This window comes from Vitis riparia, chromosome 12 (assembly GCF_004353265.1).
Source record: "Vitis riparia cultivar Riparia Gloire de Montpellier isolate 1030 chromosome 12, EGFV_Vit.rip_1.0, whole genome shotgun sequence".
NCBI classification, from domain to species: domain Eukaryota; kingdom Viridiplantae; phylum Streptophyta; class Magnoliopsida; order Vitales; family Vitaceae; genus Vitis; species Vitis riparia.
In genome coordinates this window covers 22,201,773-22,229,753 of record NC_048442.1, presented here as the reverse complement: position 1 = coordinate 22,229,753, position 27,981 = coordinate 22,201,773, and the positions used below count along the sequence as shown (strand labels likewise).

Below are 27,981 nucleotides of genomic sequence, written 5' to 3'. Positions count from 1 at the left end.
CAAAACATATGAAATAGGCGTTGAAGGTCTTTGAATGAGAAAAGCGAGGGACTTGGTGAAAAGCGTACCGCGCAGCTTCTCTACTGCTCGCACCCCAACTCCGGCGCAAATGGATCCATCAGACCGCTACTGCTACAATCCCGTCTTGCGCTGGAACCCTCAGGTGGAAGCCTACTTCTCCAAGGCATACGGTCCTCACCATTTCTCTCGCATCACTCAAGCCCTAGCGTACTCTCCCTTCTCCTCATTTTACTCTTGCCTCTCTTTTCGTACTCTCTCTTTCCCCGCACTTCTCACTCTGTTGGGTTTCTCATAAAGTGTAGTTATGCAACTTTTTTGTTTTTTTTATTTCTGATTTTTGATTCCCAGTGAAAGCAAAATCCGGTAGGAAAAGAATCCGAATTAAAAAATTGTTGTTCTTTTCTTGTCTCTTTTGGTTTCCTTGGTTTTCTGGTAAGCGAACAGAGGGCCTGTTATGGAGTTTTTAGCATATGAGAGTTCTCTTTTGAAAATGTTTGTGGTTTCGGTTAATTCCATCTATCAGTTGTTTGCAAGTTGTTCTTCGATGGGTGGAAAAGAAATGTACGCCCTTTATGGTTTTTCAATTTTTGAATTTTATTCAGAGGGAGGACAAAATCGCGTAGGAAAAGAAGAAAGGCTCAAAATTTGCGTATTTCCTTGTTCCTTTTGGTTGCCCAGCTTTCTCAGCAAACAAACGGGGGCAGTTTTTGGGAGTTGTCCTTGAAAATGGTTGTGGTGTCTGTCCATTCAATCTATCTGTTGCTTGAAAGTGATTTTTTAATGATTGGAAAAGAAATCTGCCTGCTTTATTGTTTTTTTTTTTCCTTCAATTTTAAAGCTTGATTCACAATGAAAGTAAAATCATGTAGGAAGGGGTGAAAATCCAAAATTTGTGTTTATCCTTTCTTCTTTTTTCTTTTTTAAATTTCCTTTGATATCCTGGATTTCTTGGTGACCAAATATAGGGTTTGTCGTGGTGTTTTTTAGCATGTGAGAGTTGTCTTTTGGAAAATGGTTGAGGTTTCATCGGTATGATCTAAGATGTTAAGTGGTGACACTCAATCTTGAGTAGTTTCCGTTTCTACTGGGGTCTAAAAAGTTTAATTTTCAATGGTTATTTCCTCATTAACCTAGGACAGCTAGGGATTGAAGGAGTCTTTAGAGATCATTGTGATGGAGTGTTGAGAGCTTTTTCTAAGTTGGCGGAAGAGTGTTTAGCTATAGAAGCAAAGATACTAGCTCTTTTAGAAAGTTTGTTGCAGGATAAAACTTTGAATCTTTCATATTTATGGGTTAAGGGTGATTTCTATTGCTATTTCATGGGTGTCCTAGAAGGCAAAGGTCCATGAAGTAATGCTGGATGGATCTATCAAATTATTAGTGTTGTTAGTTCTTCTTGATCTCCGCATTTAGCTATTCAGGTGGTGAATCATTTAGCCAAGAAAGGGCCCAAACACTTGGTATCCTTCATTGAGTTTTTCCCTCCTCTGAGATGTATAAAGCAGTTTTTGTTTGTATTATGCTTTGGTATCCTCTACAAGATATGCACCTTGTTTTGCTTTCCTTAGGAGTGGTATGCACATATTTTCTGTTAGATTAGTGTTTGGTGAAACTTGGAAGGATTTCTTAATCTTTCTCTGTACTTAATTTAGGGCAATGGATGTGTTTATTTCTGACAAAAAAAAAAAAAAAACTCCACGAGTAGTTTTTCAATAAGCAGAAAAGGAATGTGTTTGCTCCCCTGCATTTTTTATTTTGATTAAGAGTGTAGGCAAAATCACGTGGAAAAGAAGCAAAATTCAAATTTTGTGTTTTCCTTGTTGCTTTTGGTTTTGACATCTTAACTGAAAAGTGGATCTGTTATTGTGTTTTGCACGTGAGAGTTGTCTTTTCAAAAGGGAATGTATTTGCCTACTTGTTTTTCGATTTAGAATTTTCTGATGCAGAGTTAAAGCAAAATTATGCAGGAGAACATGCAAATTTCAAATTCTTTTTTTTTTGTTCCTTTTTGCTTCCCCAGTTTTCTCATTACCAAATGGAGGGTCTATTATGGATTTTTAGCTTTTGAGAGTTATTTTTTTTGAAAAGGATTCTGCTTTCTATCGATTCAATAAATCAATTCTTTGGAGGTACATATCTTGATAAGTAGTAAAGGAATATGTCTGTTTCTTGTTTTTAAATTTTTGACTGAAGTGATAGCAAAATATTGCTTGGTAATTTGTTTTGCTGAAACAGTAGTTTACTAAAATCTGTAAAACAAAGCTTTTGTTTTGGTGGTTTTGTCTATTGAAGATATTGGATGTGCTGGTGTTGGTGAGGAGAGAACAAATGTTTGCTCTCAAATCAATGGCTTAAAAAGGGATTTTTTTTTGGTTGTTTTGAGAGGGCATGGTGATTGTAATATGTTAGTATGATGTGTTTTCTTGTGTGCTTGTGTTGTGTTTTTTTTTAATCCTTGTCTTTATGGTCGCATGTTTTGACTAGGCGTCCATCTTGCTACTCTTGTATCCGTGTGAATACACTCAAATCAACAAGTGATGCTGTTATTGAGAAGCTATTGGCAATTATACAGGAAACAGAGCTTGGTAACACTGTTGATGGCATGCATTTAAGTGAAAGTAATGCCACTGCCAAAATTGATATGGGAGGGAATTTAAAAAGCTCTCTGAGAGAATATAATAGTCACCTGAATTTGGATGAGCAAAAGAAGGTTGCCTTTGGAAACTTTGAACAGTTGGATTCTCAGAAGAAAAGCTTGGAAACTGGTTCAATTTCTAAGTGCCAGTTACCCGGGCTAGACTATGTTGTCTTTGTCAGAGGTTCAGGACCACACACAATTGAATATGGCTATGAAATTGATAGACCTCCAAAGGAGGTTATTGTGAGTCGTAAATGTGCTGAGGCAGTTCTTCGAGGGGCTCAGGTATTAGCATTCTTGTAATTTTATCTAAGTTTGGTACATATGTTAAATTTCATTGGTCTGGCGCTTCTTAGTGTTTGAATTCTATAAAATATGCACATCCCAGTATTTACTCTTTTTTTGGATTCAAACTCAACTCAATCCAACAAACATGATCACAACTTCTGAGAGCAAATCTGGCATCCTAGTACTCCACATTTTTATGGAGTTTTTTTATACTTTCAATTTCATGTGTGTATCAAATGTTTGCAAAAGTTTAAGGGCATCAACTCTCCTTGCTTATTATTAATTTTTAGCTTATTCCATTTTGTACATGTCCATTTTGTTTAGACTCCTATGGCCCTTTAGTATTATGTTGCATTTACTTCTAGAAGAAATTACTAACCATAGTTTGAATCTTACTTTGGATTTAGTTGAGTTAATATAAGATCAGGTTGTTCTGTATGTGCCATGGTGGTCTACAGGACATGGGTATAACATAGCAGTGCAAATCCTGAAAGAGTGGGATATGTAGAACACATCAATTCTTTTATATACAAGCACATCATAAGTGAAATTATTTAATATAATTTTTTTATGTGCAAGTGTGTGATCATATTTTATGTGACAATAGGTTTTATTAATATATCTAAATTTTGTTAGATCCTTACTCAAAATTGCACCACTCAGAAGAAGCATCTTGACAACTATAGGTAAAATTTTTTTTCTCTCTTTTTTGGGTCCCCATTGGGACTTGAACTTGGAACCTGCCATAAATCCGCTCCAATCCCAACCCTTAACCATTTCATATATATATATATAGTTGTTTTATTTCTTTTCTCTTGCTATAGTTTTTTGTAGGCGATGGCATTGCTTGTATTCATGGTCTTGATGAAGTAATGGCAGGTGAATTAGTAGAATTTGAAGAAGGTACAATAGGCATTGCTTTGAATTTGGAATCAAATAATGTTGGTGTTGTATTAATGGGTGACGGTTTGATGATACAAGAGGGAAGTTCTGTAAAAGCAACAGGAAGAATTGCTCAGATACCTGTGACCCCGATCTCGCAGATATTTCGATTCCAGCAAATGATGACGCTATAGCTTCAATCCGATTAATTCTTAATAAATTAGTATTCGCTATTTGTGAGGGTCGTTCTAGCTATATAAGAAATCCTTGATTAATAATAAGATAAATAATAACTTTGGGAACTCCATAGATTTATGGAAATGGAATCGGTTACTAGTTTTGAATCTCAAAAAAGAGATAAAAAACTGGGGATATTATGTGATTAGTTGGTATTCAAAGTAGATGTGTCATGATCCAAATTAATGTTTTGTCTATTTCACTTAACTTAATAGTAAGTATGGGAATGCATTCATTTCCTCTGCATCAACCCAATTTGTTAGTCATATCCTAATGTGCCCACTGAGGGTTTGACTTGTCTTGGTCTTGTGTGTTATTTGAAACTTTAAAGTTTTTAATGGATCTAACCAGCATAGAATTTCAGAGTACTATTCTGTCTCATTCAGATTGTTCTGTAAGAGTTAATAGTTGATGCATTTTTGATATATTTTCTAGTGAAACAGGGAAGCAATGATTGCTGGATGTTCTCTCTCCTGTTTTCTTATGGTTGTTTATTTGTAGGTATATGTCCCTGGTGTATTGGCTTGCAGTTCTCATGTTGAGAAAGGGGATGTAGTTGCAGTTTCAGTTGCTGTGGAGCAGCCTGGTACTGATGGTGGATGGGGTGTTGGTATAACACGTGGGACTGTTCTACAGGGTCAGCAGACAGGCAAGACTATAGTATTACTCTGCAGTTATTCTTCTGATTTAACTTTATATTCTTGGGTATAAATATTAAGACCATTTTTTTTGTTACTTGATTCTCAGGAAGCAAGAATGATATTGTTTTGATGGTAGCAGTTGTTATTTGAGTGTTTCTGGATTAGCATTGAATCTCGATGTGCTTTTCCTTTTCAAAATTATTGTTTGGGAATAGATATCTAATCTTTTGAAAAGAGATGGGTAAATTTTGAGCAAACTTTTGTTAAATATGAGTCAGATGTCTAGTCCCTTTTTCCAGACTTGCCTTTCCACGTTTGTTGGGAAAGCTTAGTAAATGTTTGAAACATGAAATATCTTGTGCAAATTGGAGAGATGTTCAAAGACATTGGTAGAATATTTGTATGAGTGATCCTTAATTAGAGTTTCCTGGTCCTGATTTCCAACTAGGAATTGCAAGTAATGCTGTAAATAAATAGATATTTAGGAACATTTTTTGTGTAAGATACAGGGATATTGATAACAACGCTAACATAAAGAATAACTATATTAGAAAAAGAAAAGTGCATTTGAAGGTGACAGACACAGCTCTACAATTATTAATACATAATCAACCGTATGTATGTATCCTAATACAGATCTTTTAGAGTTAAAAGGATCCAAGTCTGATCATATGTAAATTCTAGTAAACAGTTTTGGTACTGCAGGTTTCTTTTTAAATGTTAGAAATCCGATTTTGATCATTGTCTAGCCTTTTTTTTTATTGGAAATGGTTATTAAAATACAGTTATAATTCTGAGGGCTACAAAAATTTCCTCTCAAAAATGATAATTTACCTTGCAATCAAAATACTACTAAATATGATAATATACTTTTTTATATGTGCATAAGCAAATTGATTGCAATTAAATTAAGAAAAAGACAACTTATTGAGAAGGGGATGTAAAGTTGAATCCTTAATGTCGTAGGGACTAACTTGTTGTAGTTCTTGATTTTAGGCTTCCTGAGTCTTCTCCATGATCATATCAAGAAAATCATTATGTTCTTGATTCTTCAACTTTCTCTTAAAACGTTTACAACTTCTAGTACCTGATACCAAATCTGATGCAGGAACTTAAAATTCCCCTCATGTAGCATTTTCTTGAGTTATAGAATGAGGTGAAAAGAATAAAAGATGACTTTAAAAGAAAAAAGATATCCTAGGTAATCACATCTAGATTTTGTTAAGCAATTATTCTTGGAAGGAAGACAATCAAATCCTCAAAGAAAGCAGGAAAGATGTTGAAATCCTTTAGTAAATGACTTTGAAAGACTACCTAGGTTTATATAGACCCTAATCTCTTTTCTAATAGGATAGTTTTCCTAATTCCTTGGTTTTTCTTGTCGGAATAGGAAATAAAAAACACATGGATAGAATATCATTTAGAAACTGAAAAAAATAAAAACTCTCATAGTATAATTTGCGTAAAACAGTATTCTCATGGTAAAAATGTGGTAAGACCAATGGGTGCAATGTGGAGATGATATAGCTTCATAGTTTGTAGTTCTGACTAAAAAGGGAGCATAAAAGCATCTTTGATTTTGTACATGTTGAACCTACACCCTGCATATGTCTTCCTATACTGCAGCTTGTTCTCAAAACGGTGTAGTAACTAGTAAGTTTCTGTGTATCGATTGGATGTGAGAGATATACCCTCCCATTCTTTTGCGATAGCATAAATAACAGTTATGTATTGAATGGAACAATGAGAATATTTATGTAAGATATTGAAGTGAATACCAACTAATCAAACTGATTTATTTTCAAACTTGAATAATATGAGTGGTATGACTAAACCTAAACCCGTAAGCCATATGACATTTATGCCTTGAGCTGGACTAACTCATATGAAATACTTGTTTCCAAATTCATGTAATCAATTTAACATATTTAGGTTACTCAAAGATTAGAGTTTCAATCAGGAAGTGGGTTTTAAAATGCACTTGTTAAGGAATTAGAAGTATATGCCTATGTGTGTGGAAACAATAATCATTTCTCTTGTGGCAGGATTGTGAACTTTGAGATCAAAGGGTAAATATGATCAAACATGAGGCATTATATATACCTGGAATAAAAAATCTTTTACAGTAGTTTCTTTTCTGTGTGTCTATGTGGATTGTGTTTGCCAAACTGCAAAAGTTCTTATCTTCTGCATAAGTATTCCTGTGAAAACTTCTTGTAGTTTCTGGGGTTGACACAAGTTGTTGCTATTGCAGATCCTTATCATTTTGAACGAAATGCCCTTTATATTGGCCAAGGGGCCACAATGATGTCAAGGGCTGGGATCTTCCGTGCTTCAGGAGGAATTGCTGTGGATATGAATAATAGAGTATTTAAACTGCCTTCCTTTCATGGTATAATCCTTTCTTCATCCAAACTCTTGCCTAAATTCTTAATTGAAAAAAAGATTTTTTTTTTTTTGATTATTTTTTCATTTCTATAAAACCTGATTTGATGCTTAATAGAATGCAAGAATATTGTCCTTTCTTTTTGAAATTTTGAAAAGTTACATGTCAGCAAAAGGTGTTCAATATGTTCATCTTTTGGATGAACACTTGCCATATGGTTTTTTATTTATGATTTCACGATTTTCTTATTGTTGGTTGTAAACTATTTATTGTCTAGCATAGTTTTTAAGTGCTATTTTAGTGACAAATGGTAACATATAGAACATATTTTTTTGATATGGAATAAAAGAGCCTATCATGGACAATAAATGTTCATCTATGTACACTCTAAACTATTCCAAAACAATAGACTTAAAATGAGATTTCATTGCTTGATCTGACTCTTCAGTGTCATTAAACGACTTTTTATTTCTTTCTTTCCATAAGGTCCAAAATAAGCATAAGGGAGCATTGAAGGGGTAAATGATCATTCAATTCTTCTTTGCCTTTACACATGTAACATTTATTTGACATAATCTATCCTCTCTTTTTGAGCTGATTTAACGTTAGAATCCTTCTCCAAATGGTTTTCCATGCAAAAAAGCCTACTTTTGTTGGTACCCCAAGATTCATGTTTACACGGAAAGCTCTTCCACCCCTGTCTAAGGAAGAATAGAGAGATTTGATAGAGAACTCCCTGCACTTCAGAAGATGACTTGGTTTTTAAGGATTATGGCTTGACATGGGGAGTAGCTGCAAGTGCAGCAAGTGTTGGCATGCAAAGACTTAAACTAGACTTCAAGCAAGATTAAAGACAGGTTTAAAGGGAGGTATAATGGCTATTACTTCACAACCAAATTTTGAGGAGGAGCAATTTAGAGGACACAGAAAAGGATGATAATGAGATGGGGGATTATCACTCTAGTCTTTTGATGGAAGTGATGACAATTTTAATTTCAATGATGACTATGATGATGATGCCTGAAGCTTCTCTAGGATGTTCATTTTCTTATTTAGTTTCTATTTTTATTTTTAGATGTTTGGGAAATTAGAATATGTATTTGAACAAGATGAATTTCTCTAAATATGATGTTTCTTATGATGTGGATATAATATTTAGAGCTTTGAATAATTATTAGTATTTTGTTAATTTTATAAAACATCATGAAGAATGAAAATTTAATGGTCTTAATTGTTGAAGATGACGTTTATATTGGTTAATCATCAAATCGGTGAATATATATGTATACACTTTATTGCCTTATTATAATAAGGTGTTGCCTTGTCTTTTGCTTTTTGCCTCAGGTTAAAAGGAGTCTTATCTCCTTGACATTGCCTTTTGCCTTTGGCCAGTGTTTGAAATGTCGGGATATTTCGACGAAATATTGTCGAAATTTTGGATATCAGGGAGGGTCGACATGATATTTCACACCAAAAGTCGGTCCGCCGATTTTTCCCAGAAATTTCCTGATTTTTCGAGAAGTCAACGGGTCAACGTGACTGCCTGCAATAGGAGGGGATTTAAATTCAAATTTTTATTTTTGCCACCTACAATGCCAAGGGGATTCGAACCCAAAACCTTTCCAAGTCAAAAGGCTTGGAGTAGAGCCCAATTACCACTAGGCCACATTTGTGTTTGTTAATATATATTCACAATCAATTTGTTAAAGTTCATTATTAAAAGAATAAATAAATTAATTCTAATTATTTTATTTAATTAATTGATAAAAGTATAAAAATTGTTATTATAATTTTATTAACAAGTTTTTTTATATCATTTATATGATAATTAAATATAAAAAAATCATATATGTATCATCATTTATTTTACATTATTGAATGCATTTAAATTAAATAAATTATAGTTTTAATATTAAATATATCATCATTTATTTCATTAATCTTATTTTAAAAAATTATTATCACTTTACTTTTAAATTTTCTATATTTATCATTTTAGTTTTATTTAATTTTGAATATTTTATTTTAAAATATTAAAAATATAAATTTATTCAAAAAATTACTAAAATATATAATAAAAAAAGGAAATTATAATATTTATAAATTAAAATTAATTTGATAACATAAATAATAAATTATTAAGACGGATATATTCTTATTTACCGATATTTTTTTCCATCATACATTTATCAATTACACTTATAAAATAACTTTAACATATGTATTCTTATTTATTTTATTGTTTTTTAGAGTTTTTTTTAAACATTTTTATGAATTTTGAATAATTTTCATCTTACCAATATTTATGTCAAAATATCCACTGATATTTTACCAATATTTCTGATATATCCTTAAAATCCAAATACCGATATATCCGTCTTTCCCAATATTTCAAACCTTGTCTTTGGCAACGTTGAAGCCAATAGCCTTCCACAAACCCACCCCATAGCTATCCCTTACCACCTCTTGAACACCAACCCCCTTCATTTGCCCTAAACTTTTTTTTTTTGGATTAGAAACAAACATATGTATTAATTGAGAACAAAAATAACATGAGAAGGATGAGAAATCCTCAAGAAATACAAATCTGATAAAAAAGAATTGAGTAAACCTCCACAATACAATGGGGCTATACAAAAAGTACAAAAAGTCTATACAAGTGTAATAGCTCCCGACCTTGTAGACCTAGCCCTAAGGTGTACAAATCGAAAGCCAACTAAGTTGAATTACACTCAAAGGGTAGAGTTTAAAAACGTCTATACGGTAAGCCCAAAAAGAAACAAGGAAATGAAGCAAATCCCACATCATTTGCTCTGAACTTTCAAACCATGGGTTGTTTCCAAAGGGACTCTTGCTTAGTAGTGAATCTCCAACTTTGTTTGCTAACAAGAGCCTTGTTAAGAGGATGAAGATTTTTTATTCTAAGACCTCCTTTCTTCTTGTCCAGTTGGACAATAGACCAATAAAATTTTAGCACATTCCTTATCATTTCTAACTCCTCGAAGATTCTTTCATTTCCCTTGAGCAACATCGTGACATAGTTCATAGTAACATGAAAAGGTATAACCTCCATACTATGCGTTTGTTGACCTTTCTTATTTCTTTAGGTCATACACTTGTGTGACAACTCAAAATGGTGAAAGTTTCATGGCACTCAAGTGCATTGTTGCTTTCTAGCACAAGCTCTTCATATCTCCATGAGAGGAATCATGTCCATGTCTTTGATCTCATTCCTACAGTAAGGACTGTGGTACCTTCATCTAGATGCCTATTCTTTTTGTGGAATGTTAGGTTTTCAGCTTTGTACAGAACTTGGATGCTGAGGAAAGGATCCAATAATTTCTTTCTGTGAAGATGAAGATGTTTAAGTTTGTGGCATATCTTTTATAAGGTTGCAGAAAATCCCATCTTGCTTTGGCCATGCCTTCTCCTTGAGACTAAAGCATGGAGAGAACCCTTCACCTTTGCTTCCTCTCCTTAAGCTTGAGAAAAAGGATTTTAACCTTTGCCTCAGCCCCCTTGTTGAGACAACATGGGTCGTCCCTGCCCTTTACCAGATTCTAAAGTCATAGATGTTTAGAACAGGGTTGAATGTGCCCTTTGAGCATAAAAGCCTGATCCTAAATGCCTAACCCGAGTCAAGAGCAGGACTCCGGTGTTGTAAATGTACTTGATGTATCTTAATAGTGGGCTTAGCCTTCTAAGAGCTGAGTACCTTGGGATTGCTTTGAGGGTCTCAGTTGTCATTTGGAGCTGGAGGCTCATCTAGGTGGGAAGAGACTAAAGAACTGTCAAAATCATCCTGTTGGTTTGGGAGGAAGGGAACATCACTAGTGTTAGGAAAAATAAGTGCCAAAATCAGTGGATTTGCCGCATTTTTGGCTTGTTATCAATCTTCAAGTTCTCCATAAAATCATTTGGAATTCTTTGAGAATATCAAACTCTCCACTTGCGAGATTTCTCTTAGAATCATTGCTACAATCTCCAACCCCTCTGCTCTTGAGTTGCTGCACCTTCCACTTAAGCTCTGCCACTTTAAAATCCATATGGTTGATATCATTAAATACAAAGTTCTTATAACACTTGTCTGGAGAAAGCTCATGTCTACATAGCTGAGGAATTGAATATAGGATTAGATTCTCAGGCAGGGACTAGGAATCTAAATATGGGTCTTGTTTTTTATGGTGTTTGGGAGAAAGCTTATTATTGTGAACGCAGCTTATTAAGCTTAGGCTTCTTCTATTGTTTTAGGACTAAAAAATATAGAATTGACTTTTGTTTTCCCAGGATGGTGTGTATGTGCAAACAAACATTGGGGTGGGTCTATCATCTTACATAACTTTCAGTAGATTATTTCGCCGAAAAATGCTTTAGTCCATCATGAAGTGGGTGTGTGCATTCTATATGAAGTTCTTTCTTTTTTTTTCGGCAAATGATGTAGCATGATGTGTCGTTATTGTTTTTTTTTTTTTCTTTTCTCTTCAATCTTCTTGCTGTGCTCCATGCTTTCTTTCCCTTGTGCTTGTAATTTCTACTTCATATTTGACTTTAGCGATGCAAATTTATTTTTCTGGAAAAAGTTCTCATTGTCTTTTCTTTGTTTTTTCATCACCATGGTGTTCAAAGGATTGTCATGAGAATTATGACCTCGTTGGTTTCGTTTTTATTGATTGCTACATTTTTATCCCATATTTGCTGATACTTTGTTGTTTGGCTTTTGTCTTTTTCATTGGGAATGTTCCAGTTTCAGGTGTTCAATTCAGGAAATGCTTAACTGCTCTTCTTATTATTATTTGTCTTTCTTTTTGGTTTCTAGATGTGCTTGAAGGGGAAATATTTCTTCAAAACCTGCCAAGCATTGTCACTGCACATGCCCTAGGTAATTATTACAGTATTATATATATATATATATATTTAAAGTGATTTACATGTATTGTTTCTTACTCTGGTGCTTGGTTGTTGTAAAATTTTGTTGCATATAATTTGAAGATTCTTTGTTTGTTTCCCTTGTTCCTTGGGTATTACTTAAAATTTGGAGCATATACTTTGAAGGTCCTTTGTATACTTACAATCTTTCTTTGGGTTGGACGACGTACTGAATGTCTTTGAATGGGTATTACTGAATGTCTTTTAATGGGTATTACTTTATTGATGGTCGTACAAATGATTTTGACTGTAATCAGTGAGATGTTCCTAGTTAGGAGGAATTTTGGAGGGTCACTCATATTCTTTGGGTTTAAATTGATTAATTGATGGGTTAGGTTTTCCTACCTACCTACCAACTTGTCTTGGCTAAGATTCATCGCAAGCCCCTCTTTTGTCCCGAACTTGCCTCCTGGAGTTTGGTATCAAATGATTAGTGTTGGATCAAGTAAACAGCAGTAGCAGCTACAGCAGGAGCCAAAAACAGCCATCAAACTCAAGCTTAAGTGAAACCTAGTGTGGAGGATTTGACTTATCTTGCATGTCCATAATCCATGTGCTATTTTAGAATAACTGTGGGTTTCTATATGGGTTAGCTGATGGGCGGATAACATAATGGCTTCCCAAATGTTTATTGGCTTTATTCTATATGCACTGGCTGTCAATGTCAAGTTTTCAAAAGCTTTAAAGTTTTTTTCATTACTTTGGATTAAACATTTTCTTATTGCGAATCTTAACATTTATTTATTTATTGAAATTTCCTTGGGTGCTTAACATTATCTTTTTGTTTCTGTCTTAGATCCTCAACAGGATGAGAGGATATTGGACATGTGTGCAGCCCCAGGAGGGAAAACTACTGCAATTGCTATCCTTATGAAGGATCAAGGGGAGGTTATTGCAGTTGATAGATCTCACAACAAGGTACCCATACAATTTTTAAACTAAAAGTATGATTTTAAAAGTCTGTCAGTTCCTTAAATTATCATATCACTCCTATAAAAAATTCTGAACCACATCATACTAGTTGAATTTAATGCCAAATGGCAGGAAAGGATTTAGTATATGCCCTCAATTAGATGGGATAATAGGCTATTGGATGCACTATGGATGAACTTGTCCATCCTTATTACTGATACAAATGTTCAATCTATTATTCTAGAAGAATCAATGGAGCACATTCTCATCCATTATAGGCATGAGAGTAGCATTGCTTGCATGGCATGGAAGTTTTGGTGGAAAGGATAGTAGTCTTATTTGGAATTTAGCTCCATTATGCTTATTTTGGACCATTTTAAAAGAGCGTAATAGGATCACTTTTGAAGGAGTGGAGTAGTCAATCTTAGTAGTAATATGTTTGTGTTTAAAGTCTTTCTTTCTTTTTCTTTTTCTTTTTTTTTTTTCTTTTTTTTTCATATAGAGAGTAGATCCTTGATGTTCTTGAGTTTGTAAATAGCAAGAGGTAGGATAGTTAAAAGTGTTCAGTTTTTTGTTTTTTTGGCTTTTGCGTGCCTTGTAAACTCCTATGTACTCGGATTGTGCACTTGTTTTGCAGATTGCACAACCTTTTTTGCTGGGTATTGTCAATCTATTCTTTTTTCTTGTTTGCCTTTAAAAGAAAAATCTATTATTCTAGAAGCATATCTAAAGATCCCATTCTGAAGTATGTGACTATGAATCTCACATTGATGTCTTTTGTGTCAGTTTTAGTTTATTATCACCCTTTTAGTGCTGAGATGTTTTCATGAAAGCATAATTCATGCAGGCCCTTTAGATTGAAATTTAATGTCACCAATATTGACTGGTGAACCAAGATTTTTTTTTTTCAAATATATATGCATGAAGACTGATGGGATTGGTGGTATTGCGAGTGAAGTAAAATATAGGAAGCTTCAACTTTCTAGCTATTATATACTGCAGCCTATATGGTTCAATGCCCAAAATCAGGTGTACTAAAAGAAGAACAAATGCTGCTATTGTTTGAATATGCTGAAATTACTGTAGTGTTCCTTCATAGCTCTAGTACCAAAAAAAGTCAAACCAGCAGAATCTTGGATTTTCGACCTATCAGTTTGGTTACTAGCTTGTACAAAATCATAGCTAAGGTACTTTCAGGGTGATTGCGTAAAGCCCTCCAAGATACCATTTTCATGTCCCAAGGAGCCTTTGTGAGGGGAGGCAAATTTTGGATGCCATCTTGATTACTAATGAGCTAGTGGATGAGAAAAGGAGATCAAATGAGGAAGGGGTAGTTTTCAAAATTGATTTTGAAAAGGTCTATAACCATGCTGATTGGTATTTTTTGGACCATTTACTGGAACAAAAAGGGTTCTGTTCAAAATGGAGATCTTGGATGAGGGGATGTTTGTCTTTTGGGTGAAGGCTTCTAGAGGCTTAAGACAAGGAGATCCTCTTTCTCCTTTTCTTTTCACCATTGTGGCTGATGTTTTAAGTAGGTTGATGGTGTGAGCGGAGAAGAGAGGTCTTTTTTTGGGGGTTTCTAGTGGGCAGAAATAGGACTAGAGTGTTTCATTTACAATTTACCAATGACATTATCTTTTTTTTCTAGAGCTTCCTTGGAAACCCTTAAGCTCATTTTGTTGGTTTTTGGGAGGTTGCCAAGGCTTAGGATCAATCTTAATAAGAGGACTCTTTTTTATATCAACATTAATCAAGATCAAATCTCCAGGATGGCTTTGATGCTTGATTGTTCAGTCTCGGATTGGCCTTTAACATATTTGGGTCTTCCTTTAGGGGGGGAATCCAAAATCAAGTTCATTTTGGGATTCAGTGATTGATAGTCTTTAGGAGGTTGGATGAATGAAAAAAATATTTTTTGTTCCTAGGAGGTAGAATCACTCTAATTCAATTTTGTTTGTCGCACATCCCAAGCTACTTCTTATCCCTTTTCAAGATTCCAGTATCAAGAACATCAAGGATTGAAAAAATGCAAAGAGATTTTTTATGGTTGGGTTTTAGGGAGGGTAAAAAGCATCACTTGGTCAGTTGGGATCTAGTGAATAGGCCTAAGGAGTTGGGTGGTTTAGGGTTTGGGAAAGTTACTTCAAGAAATCAAGCTTTATTAGGGAAGTGGCTTTGGACCTCCTAAGGAAAGTTTTGCCCTTTGACATCAGGTTATTTTAAGTATTTATGGGACACATCTTAGTGGGTGAGATGCTAATAATTTAGTCAGATGGTAATATTGTTGCCCCTCGAAAGCCATTGCATTTATTTTCTCGGTTTTTTCTATATACACTCGCTTTGGGGTGGGTGATGGGACAAAAATTTGTTTTTGGAGAGATTTATGGTGGGGGGATCAACCTTTGTGTTTACAATTCCTAAGACTTTTCAGAGTCATCACAACTAAAAACCTCTTTGTTTCATTTGTTTTTGGTAGTGATTCTCCTCCTTGGAATATTTTTTTTCGTCGTAATCTAATTGATTTGGAGATTGAGGATCTTGAAAGATTAATGATTTCTTTTTCCAGTGTACATTTGTCTCCATTTGTTCCAGATGCAAAAGCTTGGATACCTTCTTCTTCTGGAGTATTCTCAGTAAAATCTTTCTTCCTAGCCTTGACCAATATATAGAGAAGGCCTTTCAAAGCTCTTAGTCTTGATTGGTGCTTCCTATGTAGGGGGAGTGGAAAGATGATTGATCATCTTTTCCTACATTGTTCGGTTACTTTGGGTTATGGCGTAGACTATTCTTGTAGGCGGGAATGGAGTGGGTTCAACAAAGGAGCATTTGTGATATGATGGTTATTTCCTTTATTTGTTTTGGGAACTCTACTAGAGGCAAGACTCTTTGAAAGATTACCTTTCTTACTTTGATGTGGATTGTGTGGAGAGAGAGGAATGCTAGGATTTTTGGGGGTACTTGCAAGATGCTTGAGATGATGTGAGGCTTGATTCATTTCTTTGCTTCTTTTTAGGCCTATCGTATTGATGTTTTCAAACCTTTCCCTTTTGAGTGTCATTCAGTTTAGTTGGCTCTCAATATGTTTTCCTTAGGGTTGGGTCCTACTTGGTGAGAAGTTGAGTTGAGCTTTCGAGTTGTATATCTGTATAGTCTATTTATTCTTTTTGAACAAATCTCCTTGTAAAGGAGAGGTATTCATGGGTGTTTTGATCAAGTTTGTATTTCCTGGGGAGGATTTTTCATCCTTCTTATGTTTTATTATCTTTAATTAATACATCTTTGGTTTCTGATGAAAAAATAAATAAAAAAACCTGTAGTGTACTCATCTGTGCATTTCCATGATTTTTTTTTTTTTTTTTTGGTTAAATGTTGCAGGTTTTTATAACAGAAGGAATATTAAAAGTAGAAATCATACTTGTTATTATATTGGGGTTTCTGTTTTGTATTTTATTTTTCTTAATTCCAAACTAGTAAATAATTCCTAATTTCCTCTTTTAAGCAACATTATGTCCAGATGAATTTTGTTTCAGTTGAAACTGAATTCTCCAAATTTAATAATCCATTGTCTTCCTGTTTTGCTTTTATAGTTTTAAAAAATTTTATTTGTTTTTTCCTTGATTTTAATTTGTTTACAGGTGATGGATATTCAGAAATTGGCTGCTGAGATGGGCTTGCATTGTATAACCACATATAAACTAGATGCTCTTAAAGCTGTTTGTCGAAGCAATGAATCCAATGATATGACCACTCCATCTTGCAGAAAGGATGCTGAGGGTGTAACTCTTCAAAGTTCAGACTCTCCAAGACTACAGATGGAAAAAAATCAATGCAGTACAGAAGCATTCGCTGCTGATTTTGCTTGCCAGGAAAATGGTAGGTGAATTCTCTTTATGTTTGTTGTTCATGAATTGCTTTTTTATACATGCGTGGACTTCTCTGGTGCTATAGTTTCTCATAGTCTATTAACTACATTGCCATATGGTGTGCTAAAAGGGAAAAAAAGAACTTTTCTTTGCTTTCAGGACTGTGTATAACTGTTATGAGCTCATGGAATTTTCACTGACTTCCAGAAAGTGTGTACAAAGAAAATTTGGTGTTCATGTTTAATTTTCAAATATCAATTGAAATTTCCATTTCTTTTGAGTTTAAAGGAAAGAAGCTTTCCCAATTTTTCTAAAACAATTCCATTGACAGTTGAGAGATTGCTTAAAATCAATATTTTGATATATTCCTTACTGTGATAACCAGACTCTCTCTAACCTTCTCCAATTTAGCTGCATTGACAAGATGCAACATGAGTATGGGTTTGAGATCCTTACTGGATACTCTTATTTTGCTTCAGTAGTGACTGACTGTTTTGGTTGATTGATTTTTTTTTTTTTTTAAAAAAGAAAAAAACTTTCTTAAAATAATGCATTGGAAAAAAAAAAAAAAGAGTTTGTTGGAAAGTCAACTTTTATAAGAATATTTATAGGGATAAAGGATAAAAGAGGGGGAATTCTTTTAGAAAATATCTTTGCTTTTGATTGATTTCTTATTCATTTTTCTTTTTTAACAACGAATGGTTCAAAGTGTTGTTGTTGAACCACACAATGAGTCTGAGACAGGAGTAGAGGTATGGATCATTTGGCTAGGCTGAGATGACTCAAAGTCAAATATTGCAACTTGGATTTGCTGAAAACAGGAGGAAAAAATAGATAATCTTTAAGCATTTATGGATCACACTCCAATGGTTGGGATGTTAACAACATAGTTAGATGGTCTCATCGTTGTCCTTGGAAGGCCATAGCACTAGTCTACCAAGAGTTTTCCAAGTTTACTCGGTTTGTGGTAGGTAATGGGGATAGAATTCGGTTTTGGAATGACTTGTGGTGGGGGGAACAACCTTTGGGAGTCCAATATCCAAGATTACTTAGCGTAGTCACGGATAAAAATGCTCTTATTTCATCAATTCTTGGATATACCCGCCCATTTTCTTGGAACTTCAATTTTCGCCGAAATCTTTCTGATTATGAGATAGATGATTTAGAGGGCCTTATGCGATCTTTTGATCATCTTCACATATCACCTTCCGTTCCAGATAAGAGATCCTGGTCCTTATCTCCTTCAGGTCTCTTCACAGTCAAATCTTTCTTTCTGGCCTTATCCCAATATTCTGAGTCGCCTCCAGTTTTCCCTACCAAGATTGTCTGGAATGCTCAAGTCCCTTTTAAAGTCAAGTCCTTTGTCTGGTTGGTGGCTCACAAGAAGGTTAATACTAATGACTTGCTACAATTGAGAAGACCCTACAAAGCACTTAGCCCTGACATATGTAAGTTGTGTATGAAGAATGGAGAAACAGTAGATCACCTTTTCCTTCATTGCTCTTTGACGAAGGGGTTGTGGCACAGATTATTCCAATCAGCAAAGATGGATTGGGTTTCCCCAAGGAGCATCTCTGACATGTTATCTAGTAATTTTAATGGTTTTGGATCTTCCAAGAGAGGGATTGTCTTATGGCAAAACGCGTGCATCGCGTTAATGTGGGTGGTGTGGCGGGAAAGAAATGTAAGGATTTTTTAGGACAAAGCAAGAAATGCCGAGTATCTTTGGGATTCTATTTGTTTTCTTACTTCTTTTTGGGCTTTTTGTTCTAAGGTTTTTAAGGGGATTCCTCTTAACATACTACAACTTGATTGGTTAGCGGCGTGTAACTAGAGTGTCTTCTTTTCCCTTTTTGTACTTTCTTATATTTGTTTACTTGTAGTCTTGTTTTTCTTTGTTGGGAGGATTCCTCATCCTTCTATTTGTACCTTCTTTTTATCAATATATTCCTTTGTCGTTTCCTATCAAAAAAAAAAAAAAATAGATAATCTTTACATTTCTCATAGATTCTCCACATTCTCCACATATACGTTAATTCATGACTAGAAACAAGAAATTCAGAATAATTTATTTTCAAACGCTTATTGACTTATTATTAATCACATTTCTTTTTCTTAGTTTTGTTTATCAGTTACATTTATAATAGTTTTGATATTACAATATGATTTGATATATCAATTATAAAAAATTGGTATCATGTATAAAAATGAGTATAATAATGTTTTAAGAGTTTTCCGTTCTTAATATTATCATAAACCAATCCAAGTGCACACTTCTATAATTATTTAAATTTAAACAATGTCAAATGTTATTAACTTTTTTTATTAGTTTGTGAAATCCATCTAATTATAATTACTTTTCTGAAAATTTTCATTATCTTCTTGGAATTTTTTTTTTGAGCTTTTTAATTAGTATATTGTGCGTATTGCCTGATATTGATCTGAGATTTTGAGACGAATCCACCTTTGAACCTGTCTTGTTAGCCATCGATACTATGACTTTGAACTATGACCATGCAATATAGATTCCTAGTATCAAATTTCTTGAAAGAAGTCAAATTTTCATCAGAAGTTTTCAACAATTGTCGAAAGTTACTGACTACATTGTGCTCCTTTCTCCATCTCTGTGCTGTCAGCCACTTTCACTTTTCTCTTGTTCTTCCACTACTCTTTCTCTCTATCTTATGGTATTCTTTCCGTAACCGTAAGTTCTTAACTTAGTATATCTTTTGGACATTTTATTGTGTTTGGATGTGCAAGAAACCTATGGATTTGATTCTTGAAGTCAAATATCATATTGTCTCCTAGGACTTACATCTTGTACTTGATGTATGGCTTTGGTAGTTTTTGTTGTTCCAATTTATGCATCATCTTTAACATGAATTGTTTAAATATTTGCTGTGATTAGTATGTTCCACCTTCGTCATGGTCAGATTTTGACAAAGAAACATGGTTAGTGGGAGTGATCACAGATGTTCAGAGACTCAGACAAAGCTATGACACTAGACTTATTCTTGAGTTACAAAAACTCCACAATGAATCTTATCTTTGTGCATATTATTGGAATTGCAATTATCTCCTCCATTTCTTTTCTTTTTTGGTACGATCAACGATTGCTTAAACATTGATCATGGTTATGTGCATGAAACATTCTTTCCTCTATAGATATAGTTCTGTCCTTAACCCATTCATTATTTCAGTTATAAATGGAGAAGGGAATCAAAGAACTTACACTAGCAAAGCTGATATCAGGAAGAATATTCGTCGAATGAGAAATGGGCCAGGAAGAAATCAAGGCATGGGTGGTAGGGTTGAAAAATCAAAAGGTTTTTCACCTAATAGTTTTGATCGAGTCCTCCTTGATGCCCCCTGTTCTGCCCTTGGCTTGAGACCTAGACTTTTCGCTGGCGAGGTAGGGTCTTTTTTTATTGGAATTTGTTTGCTTATAATTTTTATTTATTCCTTCTCTTTTACTGTTTTTTTTAAGCAATGGGCTTGCATTGAGTCTTGTGGGACCATAAAAATTTAGCTCCTGTTTGAACAAATAATAAGGCAAAATAGATGGGCATGGTGGACCTCTAATTAAACTGAGCAAGACAGATGGGATGAATAGGATTTGGTGTGAAAAATGTATTTGATTCAGACAATGTACTCACATTGGGACTGTAAAACATGCATGGGCTCATACTTTGGGTGGGAGCATTCTGTTTACTTCCTGTTTTCTGGTATAGTCTGGAGGGGAGGGGCTTTAGAGAAATTTGCCACCTTAATTGTTGTTTAAACTGATGAGAAATAATTCTTCTTGAACTTTGCGTTTTTATGATCTTTGTATGTTTGTGTTTAGGAGGAGGTTGAGGGTGGTTGGGTCTGTTGGTTTGCTGTTGTCAGGTTTGGTTTCTGAATAGCATGATAGCTAAATACTGGCAGTATACTGAATCCGTGTAGCAGGGAGACTTTTAAAGAGTAGTTTTCTTCCAACTGGAATTTCTCTGGTTACAACTGTAATGAGTAGGACATGCCTTGAATGTATCCAGGGTTTTAAATTAAATAATTTTGATAGAGTACTAATGGGGGACAAACATGTGGGGTATGTCAAGATACAAGTGTCTTCTGTCATATCAGACAGGAGGGATAGTAGAGTGTGATATGGTATCATATGTATATTTTGTAAGGATTATCATCCTTTGCTTGTACTTAAAAATTCATATAAATAAATTTGTTTGTTTCTGAATAAAAAGGAAAACAAATATGGTACCACCCTAAGAAGGAAAGGTTTACAAGCATTATAAGCTTTATTAGGTTTTTGTTCCTTCAAGATCCCTGGTTTTGCTCATTATCCCTTTTAGCAGAAGGGCCAGTCCTTGTTAGCGGACTCTCCTCTCTTATTGGTTGTCTCAAGCATAACTTCTTGTTGCTTGATGATAAATCTGGAATGCCTTGGCCATCAGGGTGTCCTCAGAGACCATAATTTTAATTCAGACCTTATTTAACCTGCTAGTAATATGGTTGGGCCATTGAGGCCGAGTGATTAGCATTATTGGAGGGCTTGAAAGAGGCTTTGTGGGCTGTACAAATATCATGGTTCAAGGGGACTCCTCAATGTTATCTCTTGGACTTCCATGGGGTGAAGAGGCTTGTGCAAGTCAGCTAATCAGGAGGCTGATAGTTTGGTGAAGACAGGAGCTTCTTCCTCAGTGAAATGTGAAGGGATTTCACTCCCTTCATGATTTGCAGGAGAGGGAATTGTATTTGTGGTTTGCATTGCAGTGTGTGTATTGGCTGGGGTTGTCTCTTTACTTTTTCTTGTGTTTGAAGGTTCTATTATTTCTTTTTGTACTTCTGTCCTTTCATTTTAATAAAATTTCCCTGTTTCCTGTAAAAGAAAGGGGAATGATATATTAAATTTTGTTATAGAAGATTGTATCATGTTTTAAATCTTCCAAAAGAGGATGGAGGTCTGAGATCCTTCTTGCCTTGGTTCAGCCACATGATAGCGAGTTTCTGGTGTGACCTTTGATTGTTCTCACTGTCTTATGTTCCAAATTCACAATAAAAGTAGCCATACTTTTAAAATTTGGCCTGTCTTTCTACCTTCAATTCTACCTTGTAGGGGTTGCTTCTCTTTCATCTACTTAAAAGTTATTACAGGTTGACATACCCTTCTAAGCTTTGTGCTTATTATTGATAAATCTCCTAGCCTTGTTCAGTTGTTTGAAGACAAGTGAGTCATTATTTTCTGTGGATTCTAATTTCTATAATATGTTAGTTTACATCTTTCTACATTTGTATTTGAATTCCATTTTTTGTTTCAGCTGGAAAACTAGTTTAATTTCTTGTGTTATGGCAGGAGACTATAGAATCATTAAGGAACCATGCAAAGTACCAGAGGAGGATGTTTGATCAGGCTGTTCAGCTAGTTCGCCCTGGTGGAGTCATTGTGTATTCCACGTTAGTGTGCATTTTAATGAAATCTGTGTATCATGCATTTGAAAAGACACAAAAGCTGTTTAAAAAAAGGAAAAATTTGCTGCCACAAACAATAGCTATCATAATTTGTGGAGTTGATCTGTTATTTATTTATGTCATAAGCAGCATGCTTACCTTCATCTCCTATTTATGTTACACTCTGATCATTTATTGGCTTCAGTTGATTTATACGTATGTCTATCTGTCCATGCTACCTTTCATTTTCAATTTCTCACTACTTACTACCACAGAAACATTATATTTTACTGAGATGAGGTTGAGGTCCAAATTTCCTTAATGCAATGCCTTAAAAATTGAAGGTTTCATTTCTTTGTTTTTTTTTGGTTGAACATTTGAAAAATGATTGAGTTTTAGTTATTCTACATATATCTTTGTACCTAGTCTTTAACAGAAAATCTCTGTTGACACTACTGCATTTTTTTTTCCTTTTGTAGTTGTACAATAAACCCTGGTGAGAATGAAGCGCTGGTTCGATATGCTCTCGACACATACAAGTTCCTCTCATTGGCATCACAGGTTAGATGGGATTCACTTCCTCAATAACACATTTGGTTCAGGTTTTGGTTTTGCAGATAAAAGATATTTACTGTCATTATATAAAAGTAGCCAATGCAAAAACTGTTATTTTATGAAAGTAGTTATAAGACTATAGTACAAGTTGTAATTTCATTTTTTTGATTGAAGAAGTTCATTTGTGACAAACTAAGAACAAGCAAAAATATTGCAGCTTCTTTCACCATGGGGAGATCTGCCAAATTGACTTAACAGAAGCCCCATTTTTGATAAAAGCAGTGGCTCCAATTCCTTCTTGGTGTCTATTATCTTTACCTGTCCACATTAGATTTCTTTATTCCTTTTTAGGGTTAATTAATTTGGTAGACTGAAAAGTTTACCTTGATAATATCTGAAACAAATTCCATTGATAAAACAATTCCTCTTGGAGCCAATCCTTCTAAACTGACATGTGGAGGTTAGTTTTCCAAATCAGATTAATATCAATCTACTCTTTAGGTAATAGCTGTACTAGGATTTAACTCAATTTTTTCAGAGTTGCCCCAATCCTGATGGTAGTAAATTGGGACTCTCTACCCTTGCAAATCGAACTTTAGTTAATTCCTGATGGCAGTAGTTTGGGACCCTGGCGATATTTGAGGGCCAAACCAATGACTAGAACCTGATTGCATTGCAAGAAAAGATGTTTCAGGCATTTGCACTTATGAAAACTAGAGGATAAAGCAGAATTTGGATTTGTCTTGAACCAAGTTGACACTGACAGGAAATTACAATGCTTTTTTTTTTTTTTTCTGACAACATAATAATCTTAAAGCAAAGTTTGAGTCACCAACTGTGTTCTAGGAAGTGGGAAATATGCTGTTGGGTTGATTCAAACATATCTGATATCCAAAATCTTGATCACCTGTTAAAGAAAGAGGGTGGTGGTGGTTGTGGTTATCTTCAGTTTTAACTGTACAATTACCTGACTTTGAATAATAGAAAAAAGTTATCTCTGTAGCTACATGAGGATGTTTCAATTTTAGAAATAGCCAACATGTCAGGAGGATAAAATATAGAAAGTGTCCAATCAAAAAAATAAAATAAAATAAAATATAGAAAGTGAGAACTTTATTGATAACCATGTGTAGAAGTCCAAACATTAATTTAATGCCCAGAGCTGATGCCTTTCTCAAAAAGATCCCAACATGCAAATTCTCCTCCATATCCAGGATCAAAACTAAGAAAGCTAAGAATTTGCAAATTAAAATGGAAAATCTCTAGTTTCTCTTGTTGCACTGCACATCTATCTTCTCTATTTCCATAACACTCAGAGAAATGATTGATCTTCTGAAGATGCTTTTATGAGTCCTCTATTGTGTTACATAGTCCACAAGAGCTTTATATATATAGATGTATGGTGGATATATTTGGGTTCTTCTATTCATCTTTGAAATTCGATCAATGAAATTAACACTCAATAGTTTTGAAACTATTATATTATTTTTCAAGCTAGTGAGTATGTTTCTATTTTCTTATGTTGTATGCACTTCAGCATCCAAGAGCTGGAGGACCTGGCCTTGTTGGTTGTTTTCAATTTTCTGATGGGTATACTGAGTAAGTACTTTTGTCCTGTTATTCTGTTCTTTTATTAGCTGAGAATGTTATCTTTATATTGATCAAAGTTCTATGCAATTCAATTCCATTTGTAAACACAGGGTGAGGCTAACAATACTTGGTGTTGTTGATTTTCGATTAATTTAGTATATGAATTTTTTAGTACTTTTTTCTACATTTTATATTTTAAGCTCTTTTATGGTTTCACCATGTAGTTTTCCTTTTGGTTTTCTTCTTGTACAATGTTTACCCCCCTGTTCAAGAGGTTCATACTTAATTGGAGCAACACTTGATAGATTTCCAAGTACCAAGGATTTGCAAATACTAAAACTTCCTACAAAATGAAAATCCAGAAACAGGTAGTTCAAAGTTATTCTAAATGATCTTTTAGTAATTTGCTGTCCATGCGTGCTTATGTTACTCTGGCTGCAACTTTTCTTTATTGAACTTGAACTATTAACAACTACATCCTAGGTCAGACCCAAATGGATAAATTTACCCTTTTTATCCTGGTTTATGTCTCCATGTTGCTTGAACCATTTTTGTGTAAGTTCTTTACATCATTTGACTGTTCTTAGATATGTTTTCCTTATACTCCATTTTAGAAATCTCTCTTCTTGACTCTTGCCCATAGCACATTGAAAGATTTATCTAATTATTTTCTAGTACAGCAATCTAAAAGAAATTCTCTGTTACATGCTTGTTGAATTTTTTTAGAAAACCTTTCTTCTTGACTCTTACCTAGCCCATAATGCGCTATGGTTTCTATTGTATCTGGAGTATTCTATTTGAACATTTATCAAATTTTATTTTATTTTTTATAATGATTTTTCTAATTATATTTTGGTAGCTAATCTTTGGTTTCTTGTATCACTCAAGTCCCATCTCTTTTATGTGTTGTGGGGCTACAATGTCTCATTAAATTTGTGAGAATGTCCAAGTCCATGTTGCGCCTTTTTTTTTCTTTTTTCTTTTTTCTTTTTTTGTTTCCCTCTATCAGGGGCTCTAATTGTTTAATAATTCTGAGACTAGTTCTGATGCCTGATTCCCACAGGGAGTGGTTGAGACCTGGTGAGGAAGAACTCGTTCAGAGGTTTGATCCATCATCCCCGCTTGATACAATAGGGTTTTTCATTGCCAAGTTCAATGTTGGCCCCAAAGACGCCTGACTTCTCTTCAGAAAGTCTATAGCTTGGGAAATGGCTACATAAAATGGTTTTCGGTCGCCATGCATCTACCCTGCAAAGAGCAAAGATGGAAATTGTGGAGGAAATATCATCACCATTCCTTCTGCTTAACAAGATCTGGTTGGAATTCAACTTTTTAGAATGCTGGATAAAAAGCAATTGTCATTATTTATCTCAAGGAGACCACACCTTCACATCTGGTTGTAGTCTACAGAGTCCATTGTATGCAATTGCGTGCATTAGGCAGGAAAGCAGAGCATGACCTGTACCACCATGGCGAGCAGTCTGCTTGATTTCTTGTATCAGTTTTGGTCGATCCTGCCATTTCTGGATAGATTTTGGCAAACTAAATTCGAGTATAATGATAGTTGTAAACTTGGCACCTGCTGGAAGCATGGTCAGTAGATTTTTGAAGCTAGGCACACAGGATTGAGTGTTTTCTATGGTCTGATAGCTGTAAGCTTTATGATGCCATCCTTTCTGTTTAGATCTTTGATGCATGTTTTTGCCTATCATGTTCAGGCCTGATAGCTACAATATCGAATTCTTTGCTTTCTAATTTCTAAAGAATTAAGGTTGCATTCAGAATGCTGAAATGGAGAATGGAATGAGAAATCAATTCCATTCTCATGCATGTGTTTGGATTCTTTTCAGAATGAGAAGAGAATTATAGGAATAAGACATTCATTAGTGTGGAAACTAAATCCTACCTTCACTGGAATTTGGAGTTCTCTTTCAACAAGGTATTGTGATTCATCTTCATTCCCATTCCTATTTCCACATACCAAAAGCATCCTCTGAGTCTGTGTTAAGATTAAGTGAAGGGTCAAATAGCAATAGTACTTGTAAAACTGATCACTTGGTAAAATATTATATAAGTTTTAGCCTATGGTTGGAAGGCTCTTAATATCATGTGTTCATGCTTTTGAATCAAATGTATATTGAGTTGTGGAGTGGCTTCTATCATTTACCCCAAATTTAATCCAAGCAAAACAATTACTCTTCAAATGATTTGACTTGCCAAGAACAAGATTGAAATAAGGGATTTTGTGTCCAAATTTTATAGTTGGAAATTATTTCATTTTATTTATTTTTATTTTTTTAGTTTTCAACTTTTGTGTTGCCTTTTAGATCACATATTTTTTCTTCATGATAGATTTGTTCAATGGTAATTAGACTTTTGGGAATTTTTTTTAATAGAAAAAAATTTTAATTTTAATTTTGTTTCTAGAAACTTCTTAATGTCAAGGAAACTTATAATTGTAGGAAAGTTTTTTATAAATAAAAGAAGCTTTTATTTTGCCAAAAAAAAAAAAAGGTGCCAAGGAAAATGAACTTTTTTTGTAATTGAATAAGACATAAATCCTATTTTTTTATTTTAGAAAAGTATTAAGAAAAGAAAAAAAATATAATTAAAATTAGTTAGAAATTATATATTTTTAAATTATTAGATTTTTATATATAATAGAAAAAATAAATTAAATGAGTTTGAAATAAAATATAAAAAAATTATTGGCATATTGAGGGAAAGTTGTGTTGGGGGAAAAAGAGGGGGGCATTTTTGGCATATAGAGGTTTTTTTCTTTTCTTTTCTTTTTTATTTTTTTTTATTTTGCTGGAAGTGGTTGGTTTTATAAATAAGGGGCCGGGGGAGTTTTAATCCTTGATTCCCTGTCATATTCAAACACATGTACAAGTTTTGTTTATATCTATATTTAATTTTCAAAATTTTTCTGAATGACAAAACAAATGAAAAGATCTCACATATGTCTTCTTCTCCTTCCAAGACCCAAACGAGACCTAATATTAGTTATATACTTTCCTTAAGCATTGATCACACATTTGCATAGTATGAGTCCCACAGGACTGGATGTTACTAATAACTGCCCTTTTGAGTTGTCCACTCTCTTCATGGAATTGTAAACCCAGGTTTCATTTCCCTTCTCAGTGGCACTGTAGGTTTGGACTTTTGTGTTTCAAGGGCACTGCTCTTTCAGTGCTTCACGCTCCCACTTGTCTTGAATATTCAAGCTAATGGCTGACATCAAATAAAACTTCAAGATTGCTTGCATTTACCTAACTTTTTCTTACTAATTTCCAAATCTAATAACTTACCGAAAACCTCTAAAATTTTCTAATTCAAGTCTTTAATTTGTTCTTAAAATTGGGAGATTTAGACTTATTGGGCTTTGTGGAGTCTAGTTTTGTTTGATCCGGTTTGACGACCAGACCCGAATAATATTTAATGGGCTCCATGGACAAGCCTCCTAGGGGTCTGGGGGCAGCGCTCTCGGGAAAAACTTTTGGACCCATTTAGCCCATTGTGGAACCGCATGTTGTAATTAGGGTTTTTTTAGTGTGGTGCTGTTGCCGTGTTTTTATATAAAGTGAAAAATATTGT

At 34.2% G+C, this 27,981-nt stretch overlaps 1 protein-coding gene across 1 annotated transcript; it reads left to right on the top strand.

Annotated features, from left to right (window-relative positions):
• The first annotated feature begins 7 nt into the window (after positions 1-7).
• LOC117926967 (tRNA (cytosine(72)-C(5))-methyltransferase NSUN6) lies at positions 8-26,165 on the top strand. The gene is made up of 12 exons (XM_034846312.1): positions 8-228; positions 2,506-2,944; positions 4,568-4,715; positions 6,962-7,099; positions 11,910-11,972; positions 12,816-12,937; positions 16,570-16,807; positions 19,998-20,209; positions 22,145-22,245; positions 22,719-22,800; positions 24,332-24,393; positions 25,448-26,165. The coding sequence occupies exons 1-12, from the start codon at positions 35-37 to the stop codon at positions 25,560-25,562; spliced, it is 1,914 nt and encodes a 637-aa protein (XP_034702203.1). The 5' UTR covers positions 8-34; the 3' UTR covers positions 25,563-26,165.
• The last annotated feature ends 1,816 nt before the right edge of the window (positions 26,166-27,981 follow it).

Excerpts from the sequence above, each read along its gene's own strand:
- LOC117926967 (XM_034846312.1), top strand. The coding sequence starts at position 35 with ATGAGAAAAGCGAGGGACTTGGTGAAAAGCGTACCGCGCAGCTTCTCT. Across the intron at positions 229-2,505 it reads CGCATCACTCAAGCCCTAGC|GCGTCCATCTTGCTACTCTT; the intron begins GTACTCTCCCTT and ends TGTTTTGACTAG. Across the intron at positions 22,246-22,718 it reads GGAGTCATTGTGTATTCCAC|TTGTACAATAAACCCTGGTG; the intron begins GTTAGTGTGCAT and ends TTCCTTTTGTAG.